The sequence below is a fragment of the Thermobia domestica genome, chromosome 11 (genome assembly GCF_964235325.1).
Source record: "Thermobia domestica chromosome 11, izTheDome1.hap1.1, whole genome shotgun sequence".
Lineage (NCBI taxonomy): Eukaryota > Metazoa > Arthropoda > Insecta > Zygentoma > Lepismatidae > Thermobia > Thermobia domestica.
This window is the reverse complement of record NC_137464.1, coordinates 91,592,474-91,612,295: the sequence shown is the minus strand read 5'-3', so window position 1 is coordinate 91,612,295 and position 19,822 is coordinate 91,592,474. Positions and strand designations below refer to the sequence as shown.

Genomic DNA, 19,822 nt, shown 5'->3' with positions numbered 1-19,822 from the left:
AATTTGACCGTTTAGAACTCAATTGTGCTACTGAAGACTGGTTAAACATACATGTCTTTATGTAACCGGGAAAAGAATAACTTCGCGAATGTTCAGTGAAATCACAACAAAAGCAAATACAATTTATTTCTTGTTTATTGCTATTTTTATAGATCAATCTCAGAACGTATGGAACTATGAGTATTGTCATGATTCGGTCACATTAATGTCTTGAAAGGTAAGAAATTGTAAATGTTCGATTTTAATGACTAAACTTCAACTCCCATCCAACGTTCAATGAATCTGGAAACATAATAACAACTGGATACTATACAAAATCTCTTTCGGTTCATAAAATGTTTCGAAAAATGAAATTCATTTAAGCTTAGTAATAATAGTACTTTAAATTTTATTATAAAAATGTTTTATTTGAATTTAAATCCGGGATTTACACAGAAGGTTATCGTATTTGAGAACAGCAATAAAAAACATGTATAACACTTTTCACAACAAACACATTGCAGTCATAATTTTTAACTATTTATAATGACGTAATGATTTCGAGATTACATTTTGTGTACTTCTTGGTTTCTTCTACGTCATAACACCGCGTCAATTAGGCTTCATGTCGTCTCTGGAAATTGGCATCTCTCCAAACATTTTTGCCCCTCAACACTAAGCCTTGACCAGGAGATAAGTGAATCATTTTCGTTGGCTCATCCTCAGCACTCATCAACTGAAAAATCAAGAAAACATCCGCAAATTATTCTGTACTACCTACCAATCTATCTTACATTACGATAACCCTTGTTGTCTTTGAACTCAAGGTTCCAGACTATGCGATACAGGCGTTATTTAAGGGGAATAGGACAACAATAATATTATTCTCCTTCTCTACGAAAGTTTCTTTTTGTTCGTAATATAATTATGAACCTTATATACAATGAAAGTTTAAAATCATTTTCTTTCCAAACCGCTAGTGCGAGACTGTAATCCAGCTTCTATAAAAATGAAGTAGTGTGGTGTGAGGAACGAACTATACTATGATCTAGCATGAAAGATACGGGTTCGATTCTCGGCGGGAGCTCATGTGGTTTGGATTCCACATTAATCAGTAGGTCCCGTCTCATATAACCTCGCTGCTGAAATGGACGTTAAACTCAAAATCAACTCAACTAGCATGATGATCCCGGAATAGCACGAGATTTAAACCCCGATCGTGACTCGGAGCCCTGGCGGATCTAGAAGATAAAACCTGGGGAGTCCAGCCAGAACCCAGACTATGATTGGTATAGCATGAGTTTACTGTAAACTTTCAAAAATATACAAATAGTTTTAATTATTTTTGTCTCAGAAAAAACTGGCTGACCAAGGTCCCCAGTCCCAGGCTATATCCACCGATGCGGAGCCCATGACAATAGTACATCCTGATACTTCATGCCTTGGTGTTGTAAAAGGGCGTAAAAAAAGAAAACAAAATTCGATCCTTCCTTTAACAGCATATCGCTGAATAGTGCAACCGAAACTTGGATTGTGATACTTGAGACACGAAATTTCTATAGCAACATTATAGATTTTCCAAAGGCATCTACGTGATAAGAAGGATCATATATGATCCCCAAGCTTACATTTTTATTTTCCGCGATTTTCGTTTATGGAAAAAGGCAATCACTCATTGAATTTACTATTGCACTCAGGGCAAATAATCCAGTTTTACCAGAATATGGTAAAATGAAATAAATGTATAGAATCTCTGGTGAATTATACCTTGTTCTTTCAGAGTTATAACTATTGCTCAGATTTCTATCACATGTCATATTTTTTATTGTGGCATATTTTTACATCTCTAATGAAATATAAAGCACGTTTCTGACTATTATAAACACGAAAATACGGTTTTTGATGGTCATAAAAATGTATATTTGAACCATATTATCTTTAGCCCATATTTGAGTTCTAACTGATTTAACCCTTTCCGGATCCTGGCTTTTTGGGCTATTTTTTAGACTTTCAGTCAAGCAGCTACTGTATCGTCACTATTTATCCTAGGATCATGGTTCATACCTCATTCTCTTCAGAATAGAGCTGGCTTTCGAATGGTACCACTTGCATGCTCATACCATATACCAGAAGCGGGAAAAATGTCAAAGTGAAAATTTCGGAGGGAAAATTTTTTTCTCGAACTTTGGCCCCCCTGGACCGCCCTGTGTGATCGTAGCCATCAAAAAAAATCTGATAAATAGTACTTGGTATACTGAATGTGTGTGCCAAATTTCAAGTTTCTATCTTGAATAGTAAGGGCGGGAGGATTTTTATCAAAAATTCCCACAATGCCCCAAAATACCATAAAACACTATGATCTCAGGGGAAAAAATTCCTGAGACATCCCTAATTACCCTAGGACTATAATCCGCCAATCATTCTCTTCAGAATAGAACTGTCTTTCAGGTGGTACCATTCACATGTCTCCATCATGTATCTAAGGCGGGAAATTCCTGAAAAAAGGGATTTTTGGGGGCAAATTTTCCCTTTTTTCAACTTTTGCCCCTCTGGACCCCCCTGTTTTTTCGCAGAAATCGAAAAAAAACTTCTGGTAAATATTACTCGGTGGACTGAATGTTTGTGCAAAATTTCAATCTTCTACGTGAAAAAATAGGCCCGCCAGAAAAAATTTCCCTACCATGCCCCACTTTTACCCTATACAGAAGTATATTTGGATAAAAATTCACTGAGACGGCCCTAATTACCCTACAATAATAATTCTACCGTCGTTCTCTTCAGAATGGAACTGCCTTTCAGACGGTATGACTCACGTGGTCCTATCATGTATGTAAGGCGGAAAAATGACGAAAAACGGGATTTTTGGGGTAAAAAATCCCTATTTTTACCCCTTTGCCCCTCTGGTTCCCCCCTGTTTTAGCACTGACATCGGAACAAAAAATCTGGTAAATACTACTCGGTGGACTGAATGTTTGTGCAAAATTTCAATATTCTACGTTCAAAAATAAGCCCGCCAAAAATATATACACCGACAATGCCCTATATTTCCCTATATAGAAGTATATTTTTTAAAAATTCCCTGAGACATCCCTAATTACCCTAGGATAATAATTCGACCGTCGTTCTCTTCAGAATGGAACTGCCTTTCAGACGGTATGACTCACGTGGTCCTATCATGTATGTAAGGTGGGAAAATGACGAAAAACGGGATTTTTGGGGTAAAAAATCCCTATTTTTACCCTTTTGCCCCTCTGGTTCCTCCCTGTTTTAGCACTGACATCGGAACAAAAAATCTGATACATACTACTCGGTGGACTGAATGTTTGTGCAAAATTTCAATCTTCTATGTAGAAAAATAAGCCCGCCAAAAAATATTGAACATACGCTTAGAAAATGAGAAAAGAAATTTTTGACTTATGACGTCATCACCTCCTATGTCTGGACGCAGGACGGTCTGAAACCATACGTAATGTCTTTTACAAGGCCTCTGGACTTGGAAAACAAAAAAACCGGACGAAAAAGCTCAAATAGAAGAGAAATAACGCAATGTACCATGAAAAGTGCATATGGTACAAATTGTACCATAGTTTCCCGAAGGGGTACCATGTTTGGGATAAGTTTCACATATTGTTCAGAAATATACGTATTTATCGGTATTGACAACACGTAACTTTCTTGAAATATACGAACTTTATTTCTAGTCCAATTTTAAGGGACTTTCAAGGAATATTGTACAGTGTGCTTGATCTGGCATAATATTAAACACTTTGTAAAGAGAAATTGTCATTTTAACCTGTCTCTTCACCTATAATGATACCTGAAGGTCAGTTTTTTTGGTTGCATATTGGAAGAAACTTTTTACCATCTACATCAAGGGATTAAAATAGTATTATGAAAATACTGATAATCCAAATTGAGTACGATTAGAGATATGATTCCAGGAGAATCACCATCTTCCCGGGTCATTCCCTGAAATCATCACTGGTACTTACTAGAATACTTTTATTTTCTTTCTACATTGAGCGTAGGTATTTATCAGATATGAGGGATATTTGAGATTCATTGGAGTTTTTTTATCAGATTACCTGGTATTACTGAGAATAGTTTGAAGATGCCTAAAGTCAAGTTCACTAATACTGGAAAGTGTGACTTTTAGGTTGTGTTTAGTCAGATTTTCCTATTTTAGAGGTATAAATGCATGCATATTTTCGAAGTTTTTAGACCGTAAAAATCCAAGTCCAAGTTATAATTTGTAATAAATTGTATTTTTCTCAATTAACAATTTATCTAATAATGATCTTGACTGCAATTGTGATTGTAAAGACATTTTTCACCTGTGGTTACGTGGTTAACTTATAGTTTCACTTTGTGTGCTAAATATGGCTCTGGGTTTTGATCTAACAATAAGATGAGAAATGAGTGGAAAATGTTCCATCATTTCAGGTCAATATCACAAAAATCTTTCTTTCACAGGGAATATATTAAAAACGAACACCGTTAGAAGCTTGAAATTTTGCATAGGTAGGCTTTAAAATCTGGAGTTGATACAGGTGTAATTACATTAATCTATGAACTACGGCAAAACGGCATGTACTTTATGTGTGCATTTCGTATATAATTTGATCAATTTAGTGAAACCAAAGAGTTGTCAAATTACAAAGTATCGTCATCTTCCTCCTAAGTATTGTGCCATAACTTGACAGCTCAATTGACCCAAAAAATACACCCTTTTCCACCCTAAAAGCATCTTTTTGTTCTTACCCCTTTTCCATATCTTTACTAACAATATTAACATGATACCAAAGACTAACCACCCATCGTATTTTATATGAAAACATTTTAAGCTCAGTTTTACTGTACTTGTTTCATCTGAGAACATTTTTAGTGTGAAAAACATACCTGTGTTAGGAACATCCTTCGTGGGTTTTTCGACAGATTCAAGTAGCTTCCATGAATTGTCAAATAAGAAAATACTATAATTTCTCCTTTCTTAGCGTAGACAGGAGTTGCCTTTTCAATGGGGAATCTATTCTATAAAAGAGAAAACAATATAATTATGGCTTGATCATCATAATGACGATATATCAAACATAATAAAATGAAACTTACTTGTATTTTAGTTGTAGTATCTGTGTACACCATTTTTTCTTTCTTTCTCTGGAAGGGATGTATAGTCTATACAGATATACTAACCTTGATTATAAAGATAATTAAAAATATAAAAATTTAAACATAATATTGAGTATTTGAGTATTTTGAGGAACTCTGACTAGTCTCTAAGCAAGCTTTGATCTTTAGATACAATTCTTTTTCGGCATTTTATGACTTGAAAAAACATGTGAAAACAAAAGATTGAAATACTAAAGTACAAAAGTATGTTTCAAGACTTGTGAACCCTTTTTATAAACTTCTTGTGGAAGATACGAGTTTTGATCTCCAATACGGTTTCCAGATCTTTGAGAGAAGAGACGGAAATTTTTACGGTTCTTAGGGTGAAAAAAAGAAAACACATGCTATTCAGAATTTACATACAACAAACACGTGTGGTTTCACGGTGGAAAAAAGAAAATACATGCTATTCAGAATTTACATACAACAAACACATGTGGTTTCACATAATAGAATAATTTTGGTTCGAAGATGCGGCAATTTCATTAAAAACAATTCCAACATTTAAAATACAAAAAAGTAAATTACAATTCCCGGTGGAAGTTCATGCTTCATATTCCATGTGCAGCTGTAAGTCTTCGTCTCATATAGCCTCGATGCTGAAAGGGGCACTAAATTCAAATCCAACCAACAAAGTATCTTTACTGCCTTTTAATTATATTTTAATGAAGATTTTGTGCCTCTTAACAGTCTCACATCCTTTTTTATACATTCAAAAAATACTTGCAGGACATATTGAAATCAGTATATTCTGCTTTTATTAGTGCACAGTATCTTCTGTTCCTGACACCTGTATATTCTGCTTTTATTAGTTCATAGTATCTTCTGTTCCTGACATCAGTATATTCTACTTTTATTAGCTCATAGTATCTTCTGTTCCTGACATCAGTATATTCTGCTTTTATTAGTTCATAGTATCTTCTGTTCCTGACATCAGTATATTCTGATTTTATTAGTTCACAGTATCTTCTGTTCCTGACATCAGTATATTCTGCTATTGCTAGTTCACAGTAGCTTCTGTTTCTGGCATCAGATATCACAATCGATTGAAACTCGTTTTTCTCTTCGAATACGAAGTCATATTGTTGGGTTTCATTGTTAGCAGTGTGAGAAATCCGCTCCCTTATTTACAAAAAGATACAGTTAATTATAAAAACACTTTAAAAGTATTCAGAACTATCATTTCTTTTGTTCACTGAAAATCTAAAAAGAAATCTAAAACCTTTTCAGAGAAATGTAAAACTTACAGGAAAACGTAAGATTTGGCAAACTCAATCTCCTATATCTTCCAGTTTATTGTTTTGATTGCTTGCGTATATTAATTGGTGTAATGGGAAAAAATTAATTATGAAATTATAACTTAAAAGCGGGAAGCTTTTCTTTTACTATCACCTATATACTATCTGGATATTTTCTCAGCATTATAATAAACTAAAGGATGATAGCTCTCTTAAAGAGAAGCAAAATCATCTTGGTGAGTATAGGTGGAATATCTGGTCTTGTAAAAACTAGAGCCTTAAGAGAAATATAATTTAAAGGTATCTCCATCTCCAAAACTCTTAGATGTAGATTTGAGGCAGCTCCAGTCGTAGATTTGAAGCCTATTCTATCCAAAGATACATTATTCTTACAAAGAATCATTGAATGACAGTGTAAAGAATATAGCTATGTTAGTGAAGGAAAATCTTTTACAGAAAACATATGTCTTTTAGTCAATGAACTTGTACCGGACTTTCTAATAGACTTAAAACTAACAGAATTTAGAATGAGGTAATAAGTAGAAACTGCATTTGATTTTTAAAAAAATGTATAAAAAATCTACTAGGTATATATATATTTTAAAAATGTTGATAATAGTATAATGGTGTAAAATTAATGTAGTAACCTGATCAACATAATGGAAGTTATCTTGGTCCTTAGCCATATCTTCCAATGGCCCTAATTTATGAGAACCAGGATATACAGCCAAACCACCATTCTCAGGGGTTGTGTCATCTAAATGGAGAAATACAGCTACCAATGAGTGGTTTTTGTAAGGAAAGTAACCATAGTCCTGTAAAAACGTAAGCACAAGAAATGTAGAGCATAAACTATAAAATGCTTTCAACTCTTTTATTTATTTAGTTAGTTAGTTAGCTTTGCTGAGCTCCTTCGTGACTAAGCGGTTAGAGTGCGCGTCTTTGGCGTGGGAGACCAGGGTTCGATTCTCAGCGGGAGCTCATGCGGTTCGGATTCCACGTTAAACTGTAGACCCATGTCTCATAGCCTTGTTGCTGAAAGGAACACTAAACTCATAAACCAAATAAAGAAATCAAAGTTAGCTTTGTAAAGTGTATGACAGCTCTTGCTTTACCAACACTGTTGGGACCTCGTCACATTATACACTAGTCTGCTCTGAGGTCGATGATGTCAGAAGAGATCGACGAAGATGTCAGTAATTAATAGTTGAACTACAGAAGGAAATTGAGTGAAAAACACATCATTTGAAGAGACATCGGAAAGAAAATAAAGACCACAGGGGGGAAAGGAGGTAAGTCAAGAAATGGTCGAAATCGAGTTAACAGCAGAATTATGTAGCCTGAAAGGTGTAGTTTGCATGGACTAAATCCAACAGTAAGAAGATGGTTAGTAACTAAGAAATTTAATGCTAAAGATTTCGCCCACAAGGTAAGAAGCAGGTTAGTTAGTGGAAAACAGGGCAATTCTGTAAAGTAATAAAAACTGACTTTCCTCCTTTTTCCCCTGTAGTCTTCAAATGTTAAGAACTATGGAGATGCCATATTTGGGCAAAAATTGATGATTTTTCTTCACCATTCTTATCCTTGCTTCTATTTCGCATTCACATTTCATATATTCAGTATTAAGTACCATAAACTTGACACTCTGTTCTGCTTTCTCATTGTCGATAAATTAAGTTTCTTGAGTTCATTTTATTCCAACTATAATTGTTTTCATGTTGTTAAAAATATCGTACAAATGTCCTTAAATGCAATTAATACTTCTTTTAGTCATCATCCATTTTAATCTTAAGGCACTATTATTTATGTAAATCTCTTTAAATGAAAAGCAATTTTTAGTTTCACGCCTTATAGGTATAAAGGAAACGGATAATTAATGGAAGTAAATGGCCAGATAGATCAATCCGACTTGATGGAACAATTATGTAGGAGTAAACGGGACAACCTGGGGAAAAACCACAGCCATGATATTATCCACCAGAAACTAACATAACGGATCGAACCAAGGACCCTTAGCACCAGAACTGAGCGTACATATATTTTGATGATGTATTTGTATAACCTATAACTTCATATCATTTACTATAGAAAGTTCTGTCCATGTTCCTTTCTTTCTGTTTGTTCGCTACCGGTGGTGCAATTTGAGAGAAGTCACATAGGTAGGGTTCCCAGACGTACCGGATATACGTCTACAACTCTGTTCCGGCAAATTCATATCCCCTAATAATAAATAAAATAGATGAGAATTCACTTTCGCTGCGATTGTAGCAATTGTATTTTTATTACAAAATAACTAAAGAGTGCAGCATTTCGTAGTTTAATAACTGAGAAAATATTAACAAATTGATTCAATATAGGTCAATATAATGGGACCACAAAGTTATTTGGTTAATTTTTCGCAATATCTTACTTTATATACGAATAAGTCGTGTATTATATTAGACAAACACCTGCAACGTTTGAATTATTAATAATAGCTTTCTACTTTATTTGATATATGTTACCACTTACTTGGTGCATTGGGTATGGAGATCCTTGTTCAGGTGGCTTAACATGTGCCTTTGTATGGTGAAGGAGAATGTTTGGAGTACCCATGATTTGTTCCAATGCGTCCAACAGCTTCTTGTTCATTAGAAAACGAGTAAACACAGCAGAATGATTTTGCAGATTGTGAATGGATTTAACCTGTAAGGGACAAAATAGTGTATATTAGGAAAAATGAAATCTTAAAATTGACATCCCATACTAGCTATCCCATCATATCCCAAACTCACAGCCTTGGGAACGAACCAAGGACCTCTTAGTTTAGAAGTGAGCATTCTACCACTGTGACTCTAGTCTAGAATAAACCATTTAAATTTAAAGTCTATCTGTACATGAACAAAGTAGTCTAAAATTACTTAAAAGTTGACAAATATTAAGAAATTTATAGATTGAAAAATGATAATAATAAATGTAGGCACATATTTATTTCTTTTTCAAAATCATCTTAAGAGACTTCACACACTTAGCCTACTTGTTTTCTTAAAATGTTACTGAGTTCCGAAACTTTGCAGTGAACCCCTGTCCTGTTATGCAACTATAATCACGTCGAAGAATGCATGGTTGCCTGTAATTATGTTACTTTGCTCTAATTAGTTGAGGTGTTCCGTGGTCTAGTTCCGAAGGTTACATTCACATCCTAACATCTACATGAGACTATCGGGAGGTATATTTTTTCAAACAAACAAACACCATTATTATTGCACATATGTCGAAGTTATGCGTGAACATGTCCAGAAAGCATGCATAAACAGGCTGAATTGAGATCTGCCTTTTTCTTGTTAGAAGTCGGTTAATTAAAAAAATAACATAAAATATACCTCTACGGAGGTTGGATCACCTTGGCCATATAATGGCCCTATCAAATCTCATGATACATATTCACTGGATAAACACAATATTCCAATACAAGTTTTTCCTCCACAGTGATCGTGGGTCACATTGACCTATCATGAACAAGAGACACGCTATACACTAAATTTTGTAATTATATGAAAGTTCATCTTTGACCTATTAGGACACAAAATTCATATTAGTATTTGTATCACAATGCAGAGTATTATATCCTAAATTCTATATATATAGAAAATAGCCAAAATTATACATAATGAATGGTGGCTTCGACTTAGTTCCGACGACAATACAAAATTAAATTTTGAGTTGAAAATATATCATCTTGGGGCCTCTATTCTAGCATATTACAATAGTTATGCTTACCACTGTCTTCTTTGGTGCCACAACCCCTTCTTTCCATGTCGCTTCTAAATCCTCGTTGGAATTTCTGTTAAAGAGGTCGTCATATTCTCTGGAAATCTCTTCTACTTCTTCCGGTGATAATATATTTTCCAGTTTTATGTAACCATTGTCTTTGTAAAATTGTACTTGCTCAGCAGACAGCATTTTATTAATAGGTTCTGAAAAATACAAGAAGAAAATAAGTTTTTTGAAGAGTACTTTTCTTTCCTGATCTATTTTTAGCAATAGTTATTATATTAACAGCACTATCGATTGCCTTATGGCAGCGTTTCCCAACCGGTGTGCACGGCACACTGGTGTGCCGCGAGGAAATCGAAACAAAATTATTAATTCTATAGGAACCAAATTGCAAGACATAGGAAAAAATTTTATACTTTTGTATTTCACATTACTATGAATTTCTAACATGGAAAACATTACTGTAATTCTAATATATTATTCTACATCTATTACTGTGTAGCAGACAGTATTTTGGCTCGTACTCATTTCCACGGTTAGCTGCTATGTTACGCTTCAATTGAGTCATACTAACACCGAGAAATGGAGCACTTGTACGGTACGCGTCAAGTAAACGTTCGTAGAACACTCATTCGCACGTGAATGACAGAACAACACTTTGTTCAACAGGTGTGTTTTGACTTCGACGCATTGCAAGCTGTGTGATTGCAATAATATGCATTGGTTTTTATTAAAACAGCAAAGTTTAAAGTACAAGACATTTGTTTGTTCGTTCGTTATTTAGTGATATTCGTTCTTAGTGAAAGACTGGATATAGTTTTCGAAAAAGAAAGCGTACTTTTAAAAATCTGAGTCTTATATTTCATTGCAATTGTTTTCTATTTTAAAATTAGAATTATAAAAAATAAGGACAATGAATTAGCATAGAGGAAAATCAGTAATCGAGCCTTCTTCTCTGTGAGAAGATAATCAGTAATTACAGAAAAAAATTACCATGGTATTTTATATTTGCAAATAATAATAATAATAATATCTATGAGTGTGCCGCGAGAATTCAAGTTACACCCATAGTGTGCCGCAAGTTGAAAAAGGTTGGGAAACGCTGCCTTATGGAGTTTTCGATTGTCAATATAATAGATTACAACTTTAATGTGCCAATGAAAGTTCCGTCGTATAGTCCATTAACGTATGTGTCTTTAACAATGGATTATTGCGCTATATTTCCCACTAAGACTCATGAACACCAGAAATATAACTAGGTATCATTAATTGTAAATTTGGAGCGAAACTATCGACTTTTATTGGTTATTCATAGAATTTTTTAGTGTATCATTTGTTTTCGTGAACGAACACGAAATAGAAATAGTTGAATTCGGCTTTATTGAAAAGAATAATGGCCTTGAAAAAAATGTGTTGGCAAAATAAATTGAAAATGAAAAGGGTTTCGCCCTATTTCTAATGTTGCCATTTTTTACAATGAGATTTCGAGCGCCAAATGCTTTTCCAAGTTTACATGTATGGTCCTCCTGGTTTACGGTGATTATTCCTAAATGGTACAATCTGCGGGAAAAAAAAACTGCAACATGAGCATATAAGTTTATTGAGAAATGACGAAGTCTTTTGCTCTAAAATAAGTGTGCACGGGAGGAGGCCGAGGTTTATCCTGGCGTGATTTGTTCCACTTAGACGTTATGTTCATTCCCTGTGCTGTTAGGCGTAGTTTCACAATAAACTTACATCCTCATGTTGCAGGTTTTTTTTTTTTTTTTTTTTTTGCCGCGGATTGTACATCCGATCGGGACGTGCTACCCCTTACGACACTCAGTGCACTCTCCAATCACCATGTCAAATTTGATTTACAACGGTTCGGACATCTCGGAGGAGTATCCGGACAAACGAAAGTTAAATCAAGTAAAGAGGAGCTCCCCTCCAATAAAAGTCTTTATGACCAATGTTAAGGATTTAGGATTTAGAGTTCTGGGCTTTCGGCATCTAAAGCCATTTAGCCCTTCACGTTTTTTTGAGGGATGACGTCCATCAGCGATCACACAATCCGGGAAAGGGAAGGAAGAAAAAATAGGAGAAGGAAGGAAGCGGCCTGGGACCTATATGTTAGGTACTATCCCGACATTTGCCTCGTGTGAATGAGGAAAACCCAGGAAAACCTCATTCAGGGTAGCTTGGCTTGAAAAAGCTGTTACACTTTTTCGACCGGGAATCGAACCCGGGACTGACCAATGTTAAATTTAGCCTCTTAATCTATACTAGCTGTGTCCACTCCTGCTCCCTCTTAATATTTTATAGTGAAAGGAAACACGATGTATAATTGTGAACGAAAAGGAAACAACAACTAAATCTATAATTGAGTGGCCTGAGGCGTTAGGCTGATGGCCTGTGTTTCACGTCCTACTCAAATTCAAATCTATACGAGCTTATTAAAATTACAATGGTGTAAGTCTTTTTTAAAAAAGAATGATTTACAATGTTAAACACATATACCTGTTAACAGAAAATATATGTCAGAGCTTGATTCATTGCCAACAGATGCCAGTGGGAGTTATAATAATGAAGGAAAAGGCTTTTTTTTAAATTCATTACAGTACCTTTTGCCTTAATTTTGTGGAAAAAAAAAAAGAAGTGGTTTACACAACTGTAACTTTAACTCGTCCACACATTAAAACGGTTAAATAGTGAGAAAGTGGCCACCGACTTCGGTGCAGGTAAGTCCCCTCTTCCTAAATTGTACCGCAACCAACACCACAGTAAAATATATGCGGTTGCATATGAGCAAGGCGCTAACTGAACATTTCGTCTACTTAATTATAGATATAATGTGGAAATCAAACCCTTCATCTCTCAGAAAATTTGCAATCCAATACAGCATGAAATTCTTTTCTTCTTTCTCTCTTCATAATTAGAAAATCCCAGATTCACATTCCATCGACCATTATAATGACAGCATGACTATTAGGTGACCCTAAGAATCTTCTCTGGATCATGTACTGTACTTTTAGCTCCTGTATAAAACATTGCATAAAAGTGTATAAAATATTTTTTTCATGCACTTCACCTTCTGAACAGGGACATCATTAGGGGCTGAAGAGAGGAAAATTGCCTATTCTTCCCTTGAATTTGAGACTTTTTGTACATTTTTAATCAATAATACAATAATCTAGTGAAGAAAAAATGAAACTGTACTTATATAGGTGATTCTCATTCCTTTTATATAAAGCAAAACCTGAAAGGACGCTAATGCTCTTATGTGTATTACACTCCCCTCGGCAGTCTAGGCCATGCCTCAGAGACAATAGTACAGCATGCACTACAATACTCTCTACAGCAGGGATTCTCAATCTGAAGGGTCGCGACCCCACAGGGGTCGCAAGAGGGTTTCAGAGGGGTCACGAAGATAATTGGAAGAGAGAAATATAATCTAATAGCGGAAAATATTTTAAAATATCATTTTGAATTTTATTCTAATAGGCATATTTTTATTTTTATACATACTGTTAGGAACAACAAAATATTGGTCTACTAAGCATTTTCAACTGGTGCAGAGTTGTTTAAAAATCAATTTAAATGAAAGATGTAATATATGGAACTAATGAAAACTGCATATTGAAATACCAGAAAAATACAAATGCAACAAAACCTGCATATTGAAATACAATTAGAATTGAAAGCTAGTATGAAACCTGAGCATGGTGTGATTTCATTAATGCGGCAATGTCCGGTTCACTCGTCGTGACGCACTTTACGAAGTCTAAAAATACTCAATAACTTTCTTTAAAAACTGTCCAGTTTTTTAAAACCAAAATTAGAAATCACATTTTTTTTTATCATATGAGCCAAAATTAAGGGAGTTATGAACTTTGAACATTTTCAAACGGCTTCCATTTTGCAATAGCATGACGAATCGTATACGACATTTGTAATATGAATGAACTAATCAAATTTGGTTTTAATCCATTCGCTTTTAGGGGAGTTTCTGTATTCACTATACAGAAGAAATGGATTCTACTATTATAGAAATAGATCGATATCGTGAGATTCCACAATAGGTATATTAAAAATCCCACGCAGCTTATACGTACAAACCAGAAATTATAAGGGGGTCGCTGGAAGGGAATGTGATAAAATGGGGGTCGTGATAGGAAATAGGTTCAGAACCACTGCTTTAGAGGATAGTTAGCGGCCTGGGATATATTCTGTGGATACAGAAATGTAAGTAAGACGGGCCTTAAGAAAAACAGTGAAGTATTTAATGTATCTTAAAATAATAACTGGGGCCCTTCATACCAAAGACATATATAGTGGTTTGGGTACAAAACCTCGCGGCCAGAACCTCGCGGCGACAACCTCGCGGACCAAAACCTCGCCTGGCCAAAACCTCGCCTCCCAAAACCTCGCGTCCCAAAATCTCGCCAGGCCGAAACCTCGCCTGGCCAAAACCTCGCCGCCCAAAACCTCGCGGGACAAAATCCCGCCAGGCCCAAACCCCGCCTGGCCAAAACCTCGCCGCCCAAAACCTCGCGGGCCAAAATCTCGCGGGGCCAAAACCTCGCGGGCCAAAATCTCGCCGGGCCAAAACCTCGCGCCCCAAAATATCGCCATACCCAAAATCTCGCCTGACCAAAATGTAAATGTTCCAACAGATGATAAGGATGACGGTATAAAAGACGCTGTTTCAGAAGAAGTATCACGGGTATTTGACCAAGTCCCGCGGTACCATATGAAAATTATATTTCTGTATTAGAAGATTTCAATGTGAAGGTAGGGCGACAGGATGTTTTTAAACTGGTTATAGGGAAAGAAAGTCTGCATAAGGAAAGTAATGACAACTAACGAGGTTAGTTTCGTGAACTTTGGAACATCCAAAAACTTAAAATTTTAACAAAAATCTAATAATATTTATGAAAGTATGAAATAATATATGAGTTTTTACGACGTCCCTTGATTATGTCCTATAGGTTAAAGGAGACGTAGATGACCAGGATGAAGGAAATGATCGAATAAAGAAAGTGGGAGGAAACGGGAATAACCCGAGAAAGCCCACGCACACGATGTTTTGTATATTATTATTATTATTATTATTATTATTATTATTATTATTATTATTATTATTATTATTATTATTATTTGTAATGTGGAATTGCATATTAGGAAACACATTGGGTAAATTTTAAAGAAAAGTTTCATTCGCGGCGAGGTTTCGGCCCGGCGAGATTTTGGGCGGCGAGGTTTTGGCCCGGCGAGATTTTGTCCTGCGAGGTTTTGGGCGGCGAGGTTTTGGCCCGGCGAGATTTTATCCCGCGAGGTTTTGGCCCGGCGAGATTTTGTCCCGCGATGTTTTGAGCGGCGAGGTTTTGGCCACGCGAGGTTTTGGGCGGCGAGGTTTTGACCACGCGAGGTTTTGGCCCGGCGAGATTTTGTCCCGCGAGGTTTTGGCCGGCGAGATTTTGGGCGGCGATGTTTCGGCCGCGAGATTTTGTCCGTATACCATATATAGTAGATCAACGAGGGGTTGCAGGTTTTTCTAACGGGGCGCGAGTTAAACAAGCTTAAGAACTTCCTGTAACAATTTCTAGTTGAGCTACCATAAGATTAACAATGATAGGGAATGATGGAAATCGAACACTCCGCATCCACCTGTAACAATTATGCTTCATGAGTTGCTTTGATTTAAATATACAAGTGTGTTAATGCTTTAGTTATTACTAAATACTATTACAATCCTATTTTGTAAAATAACATTTAATATTTGAGAACAGTCTTTACTTTCATATGATTAGAGTGTAGTGAATCTGTTCATGTTAAATCTTTAGTATGCCGTGAATCAGAAAGTTCGACAATCGGTTCCTAGGAGAAATTACTCAGATACAATAATCACATGACCTCCCTAAATTTTAAATTCGTAGCATACGCGCTTTCGGCATGAGAATTCCGGGTTCAATTCCTCCCGTGGGAGCTCATTTAGTCCGTGTCTTACGTTAAGCTGTAGGTCCACGTCCCATATAGCCTAAGTTCTGAAAAGATGCATTACGCTCAAAACCAACCATTCAACTAAGTATTAATCACCTAAGCAAAAGAACAATGAAACAGACATTAGGTTAACAATGGGGACGATCTAGTTAAGTTCGAATAACAGCAGGTAGAAAATCGTAAAGAAATATCAAATCTCATTTCTTGTTTGTTGCATAAATGGAATTCAACTGAAATATTAACTTGAAAATATAACTGATAGTACTCTAGTGGCAAAGAAAAAAAATAAATTTTGGAATTCTGATAACTGAATTTTTATCACTTATATTCTTTTCAGCTTTTTCAAAATCTATATAATTGTGCATATCTTATTTCATGCAAAAAGTGAGTTTTGCCAGCTTTATTTTATTAAAAACGAATCTACTTACCAGAACACTTTCTTTAAGAAGTAACAGCAAGACTGACGTCCAAAGCTGTTGAAAATTAGCCAATATCTAGGTTTTTATACTCTCTGAGGTCAAATACACTGATCAACTAGCTATCAAGTATATATCGCCTTCAGGGCTAACACATAAGCCGATTTGATGCAGCTCACGCGTTTATGCATGCTAATTGGCGATCCATTCAGCTTTCTTTTTCTTCTTTAGTTACTTCATAGATGTCGCTGCCTACACGTATCATATCAAAACTTAATATTTCCAACTAGTTAGTTTTAAAGAAATGAAATTACTGAAATAATAATAGTTTTCAATAACAAATCGTTCACTACGGTATTATTTTATCGAGTTCGTCATATTAGAAAATTGCTATTAGGTACTGTCCACACAAACCTACAATTTATTGTACTGTATTCATATAATTTTAGTATTAAACCTAACCACTTATTCATGATTTACCATTAATGAGATAAATGCTACTGTTCAATTATCTGTTAGGGTGATGATGACTTCAACTTTATCCATATAATTTTATAATTAAGTCTATTTCTGCATGATGTGCCAGTAACGAAGTACCTTCCACAGTCCAAATATATCTCATGGTGATGACGTCTTCTATTTGTATGAATACCGGCGTGTACTTACCTCATGTAATGACACTCGAAACTAATGACCTTAAACTTCTATAAACCGAGTGTTGTTTTAAAGTTACGACGAACCTTGCGGCACCCCTCGACCTCCCAGCTCTTTAAATGGGGCGTTGTATTATTATTTCTATTTAATTTTTGATGTACAAAGGACATATGTATTTGTCTTACATTTTGCCTTTCTTCTTCAAGTTAAGTATTACCGCTAAGTTACATTGAGAAATATGTCTCTCTATCAGTTTAATGGAATGGGATATACAAAAGAAATGGGAATGGGATATACAAAATTAATATCGCATTGGACAACCTTTCGCCATTACAACAGATCAGATGCGACGTAGAATGGAGTCGTAGAGGTCGTGAATGGTAGCAAGTGGAACATAACCCCATTTCATGTGCAGGGTTTGGGTACAAAACCTCGCGGCCAGAACCTCGCGGCGACAACCTCGCGGACCAAAACCTCGCCTGGCCAAAACCTCGCCTCCCAAAACCTCGCGGCCCAAAATCTCGCCAGGCCGAAACCTCGCCTGGCCAAAACCTCGCCGCCCAAAACCTCGCGGGACAAAATCTCGCCGGGCCAAAACCCCGCCTGGCCAAAACCTCGCCTCCCAAAACGTCGCGGGCCAAAATCTCGCGGGGCCAAAACCTCGCCACCCAAAACCTCGCGGGCCAAAATCTCGCCGGGCCAAAACCTCGTGCCCCAAAATATCGCCATACCCAAAATCTCGCCTGACCAACATGTAAATGTTCCAACAGATGATAAGGATGACGGTATAAAAGACGCTGTTTCAGAAGAAGTATCACGGGTATTTGACCAAGTCCCGCGATACCATATGAAAATTCTATTTCTGTATTAGAAGATTTCAATGTGAAGGTAGGGCGACAGGATGTTTTTAAACTGGTTATAGGGAAAGAAAGTCTGCATAAGGAAAGTAATGACAACTAACGAGGTTAGTTTCGTGAACTTTGGAACATCCAAAAACTTAAAATTTTAACAAAAATCTAATAATATTTATGAAAATATGAAACAATATATGAGTTTTTACGACGTCCCTTGATTATGTCCTATAGGTTAAAGGAGACGTAGATGACCAGGATGAAGGAAATGATCGAATAAAGAAAGTGGGAGGAAACGGGAATAACCCGAGAAAGCCCACGCACACGATGTTTTGTATATTATTATTATTATTATTATTATTATTATTATTATTATTATTATTATTATTATTATTATTATTATTATTATTATTATTATTTGTAATGTGGAATTGCATATTAGGAAACACATTGGGTAAATTTTAAAGAAAAGTTTCATTCGCGGCGTGGTTTTGGCACGGCGAGGTTTTGGCCCGGCGAGATTTTGTCCCGCGAGGTTTCGGGCGGCGAGGTTTTGGCCACGCGAGGTTTTGGCCCGGCGAGATTTTGTCCCGCGAGGTTTTGGGCGGCGAGGTTTTGGCCACGCGAGGTTTTGGCCCGGCGAGATTTTGTCCCGCGAGGTTTTGGGCGGCGAGGTTTTGGCCACGCGAGGTTTTGGCCCGGCGAGATTTTGTCCCGCGAGGTTTTGGCCGGCGAGATTTTGGGCGGCGATGTTTCGGCCGCGAGATTTTGTCCGTATACCCATGTGCAGTGCATCACTCAGTTACGTGAGAGAGGATGGAGGCGGAAATTTGCACCGGATTTGTGTCTCCTAAACGAATCACAGGTGTTCAATTATGTGCAAGTTTGGTGATTAGATGGGTCAGGGCAGTTGTCCTACTTTATCCTAATGTTCATCAAATCATGTCGGAACAGATCCAGCTGTGTGAATGGGCTATTATCATACTGGAATATAGAGTAATTCTTGGAAACATCATCTGGATCATAAGAGCACATGGTAACCTAAAATTGTGACATAATCACGGGTTGTGACGCAACTGGTAAGCGTTAGCATAGGATCCACTGAAAACCAGGATATTTCGGACCACAATATCACATAATTGCCGCCATGTCTCACAATTGGTTGGGGACGCTACGGATTATTCGCTTCTTTGGGTTTCCACCACACATGAAAACATCCCGTGGCTTGAAATAAAGTGAACGATGTCGCATTCGACAATATCACACGTTTCCAGTGATCAACAGTTCATGGTGCATATTCGCGACACCATTAGTATGGTGCTAAAGCATTATGATCCCTTAACGGTTTCGCCTGTGAGACCTGACCCTATGTGTCCATGTCATGTAACTCGCGGTGGACTGAGTTTGTCGCATATGCTGTGGAAATTGTTGTTTAATTTCCTCCATTACTTACGCCACAGTTTCATGACGACTCTTAGTGATAATTCGCTTTAATATTCGATGGCACCTGTCGCTGAGAGTTTACTTCCGACCACTGTCCCTCTTCACTGATGTGGTCTTGCCGTGACTAGGCAGTCAGCACCTTTGTCACTGTCCCTTGCGACACACCAAAGCAATTGCACTTTCGTCACACTTGCAATACCGATCATCAACAATTTGTCTTCTTTGCAGATCAGAGAGGTCCCCCATTTTATACTTTATCACCGTCTTCTCAATTCACTGCACTGTCCTTCTACAGCTTCCCACGTAGTACGGAGTTTCCGTAACCATTACCAAC

The 19,822-nt window shown here is 36.6% G+C and overlaps 1 protein-coding gene across 1 annotated transcript; it reads right to left on the bottom strand.

The window, feature by feature from the left end:
• Window positions 1–357: 357 nt before the first annotated feature.
• On the bottom strand, window positions 358–16,710 carry LOC145664277 (phytanoyl-CoA dioxygenase, peroxisomal-like). The gene is made up of 6 exons (XM_081730810.1): window positions 16,553–16,710; window positions 10,146–10,342; window positions 8,898–9,071; window positions 7,034–7,201; window positions 4,879–5,010; window positions 358–715 (listed from the first exon to the last, which is right to left on the bottom strand). Exons 2-6 carry the CDS (start codon window positions 10,326–10,328, stop codon window positions 596–598), a joined length of 777 nt encoding a protein of 258 aa, XP_081586936.1. The 5' UTR covers window positions 10,329–10,342; window positions 16,553–16,710; the 3' UTR covers window positions 358–595.
• Between the last annotated feature and the right edge of the window lie 3,112 nt (window positions 16,711–19,822).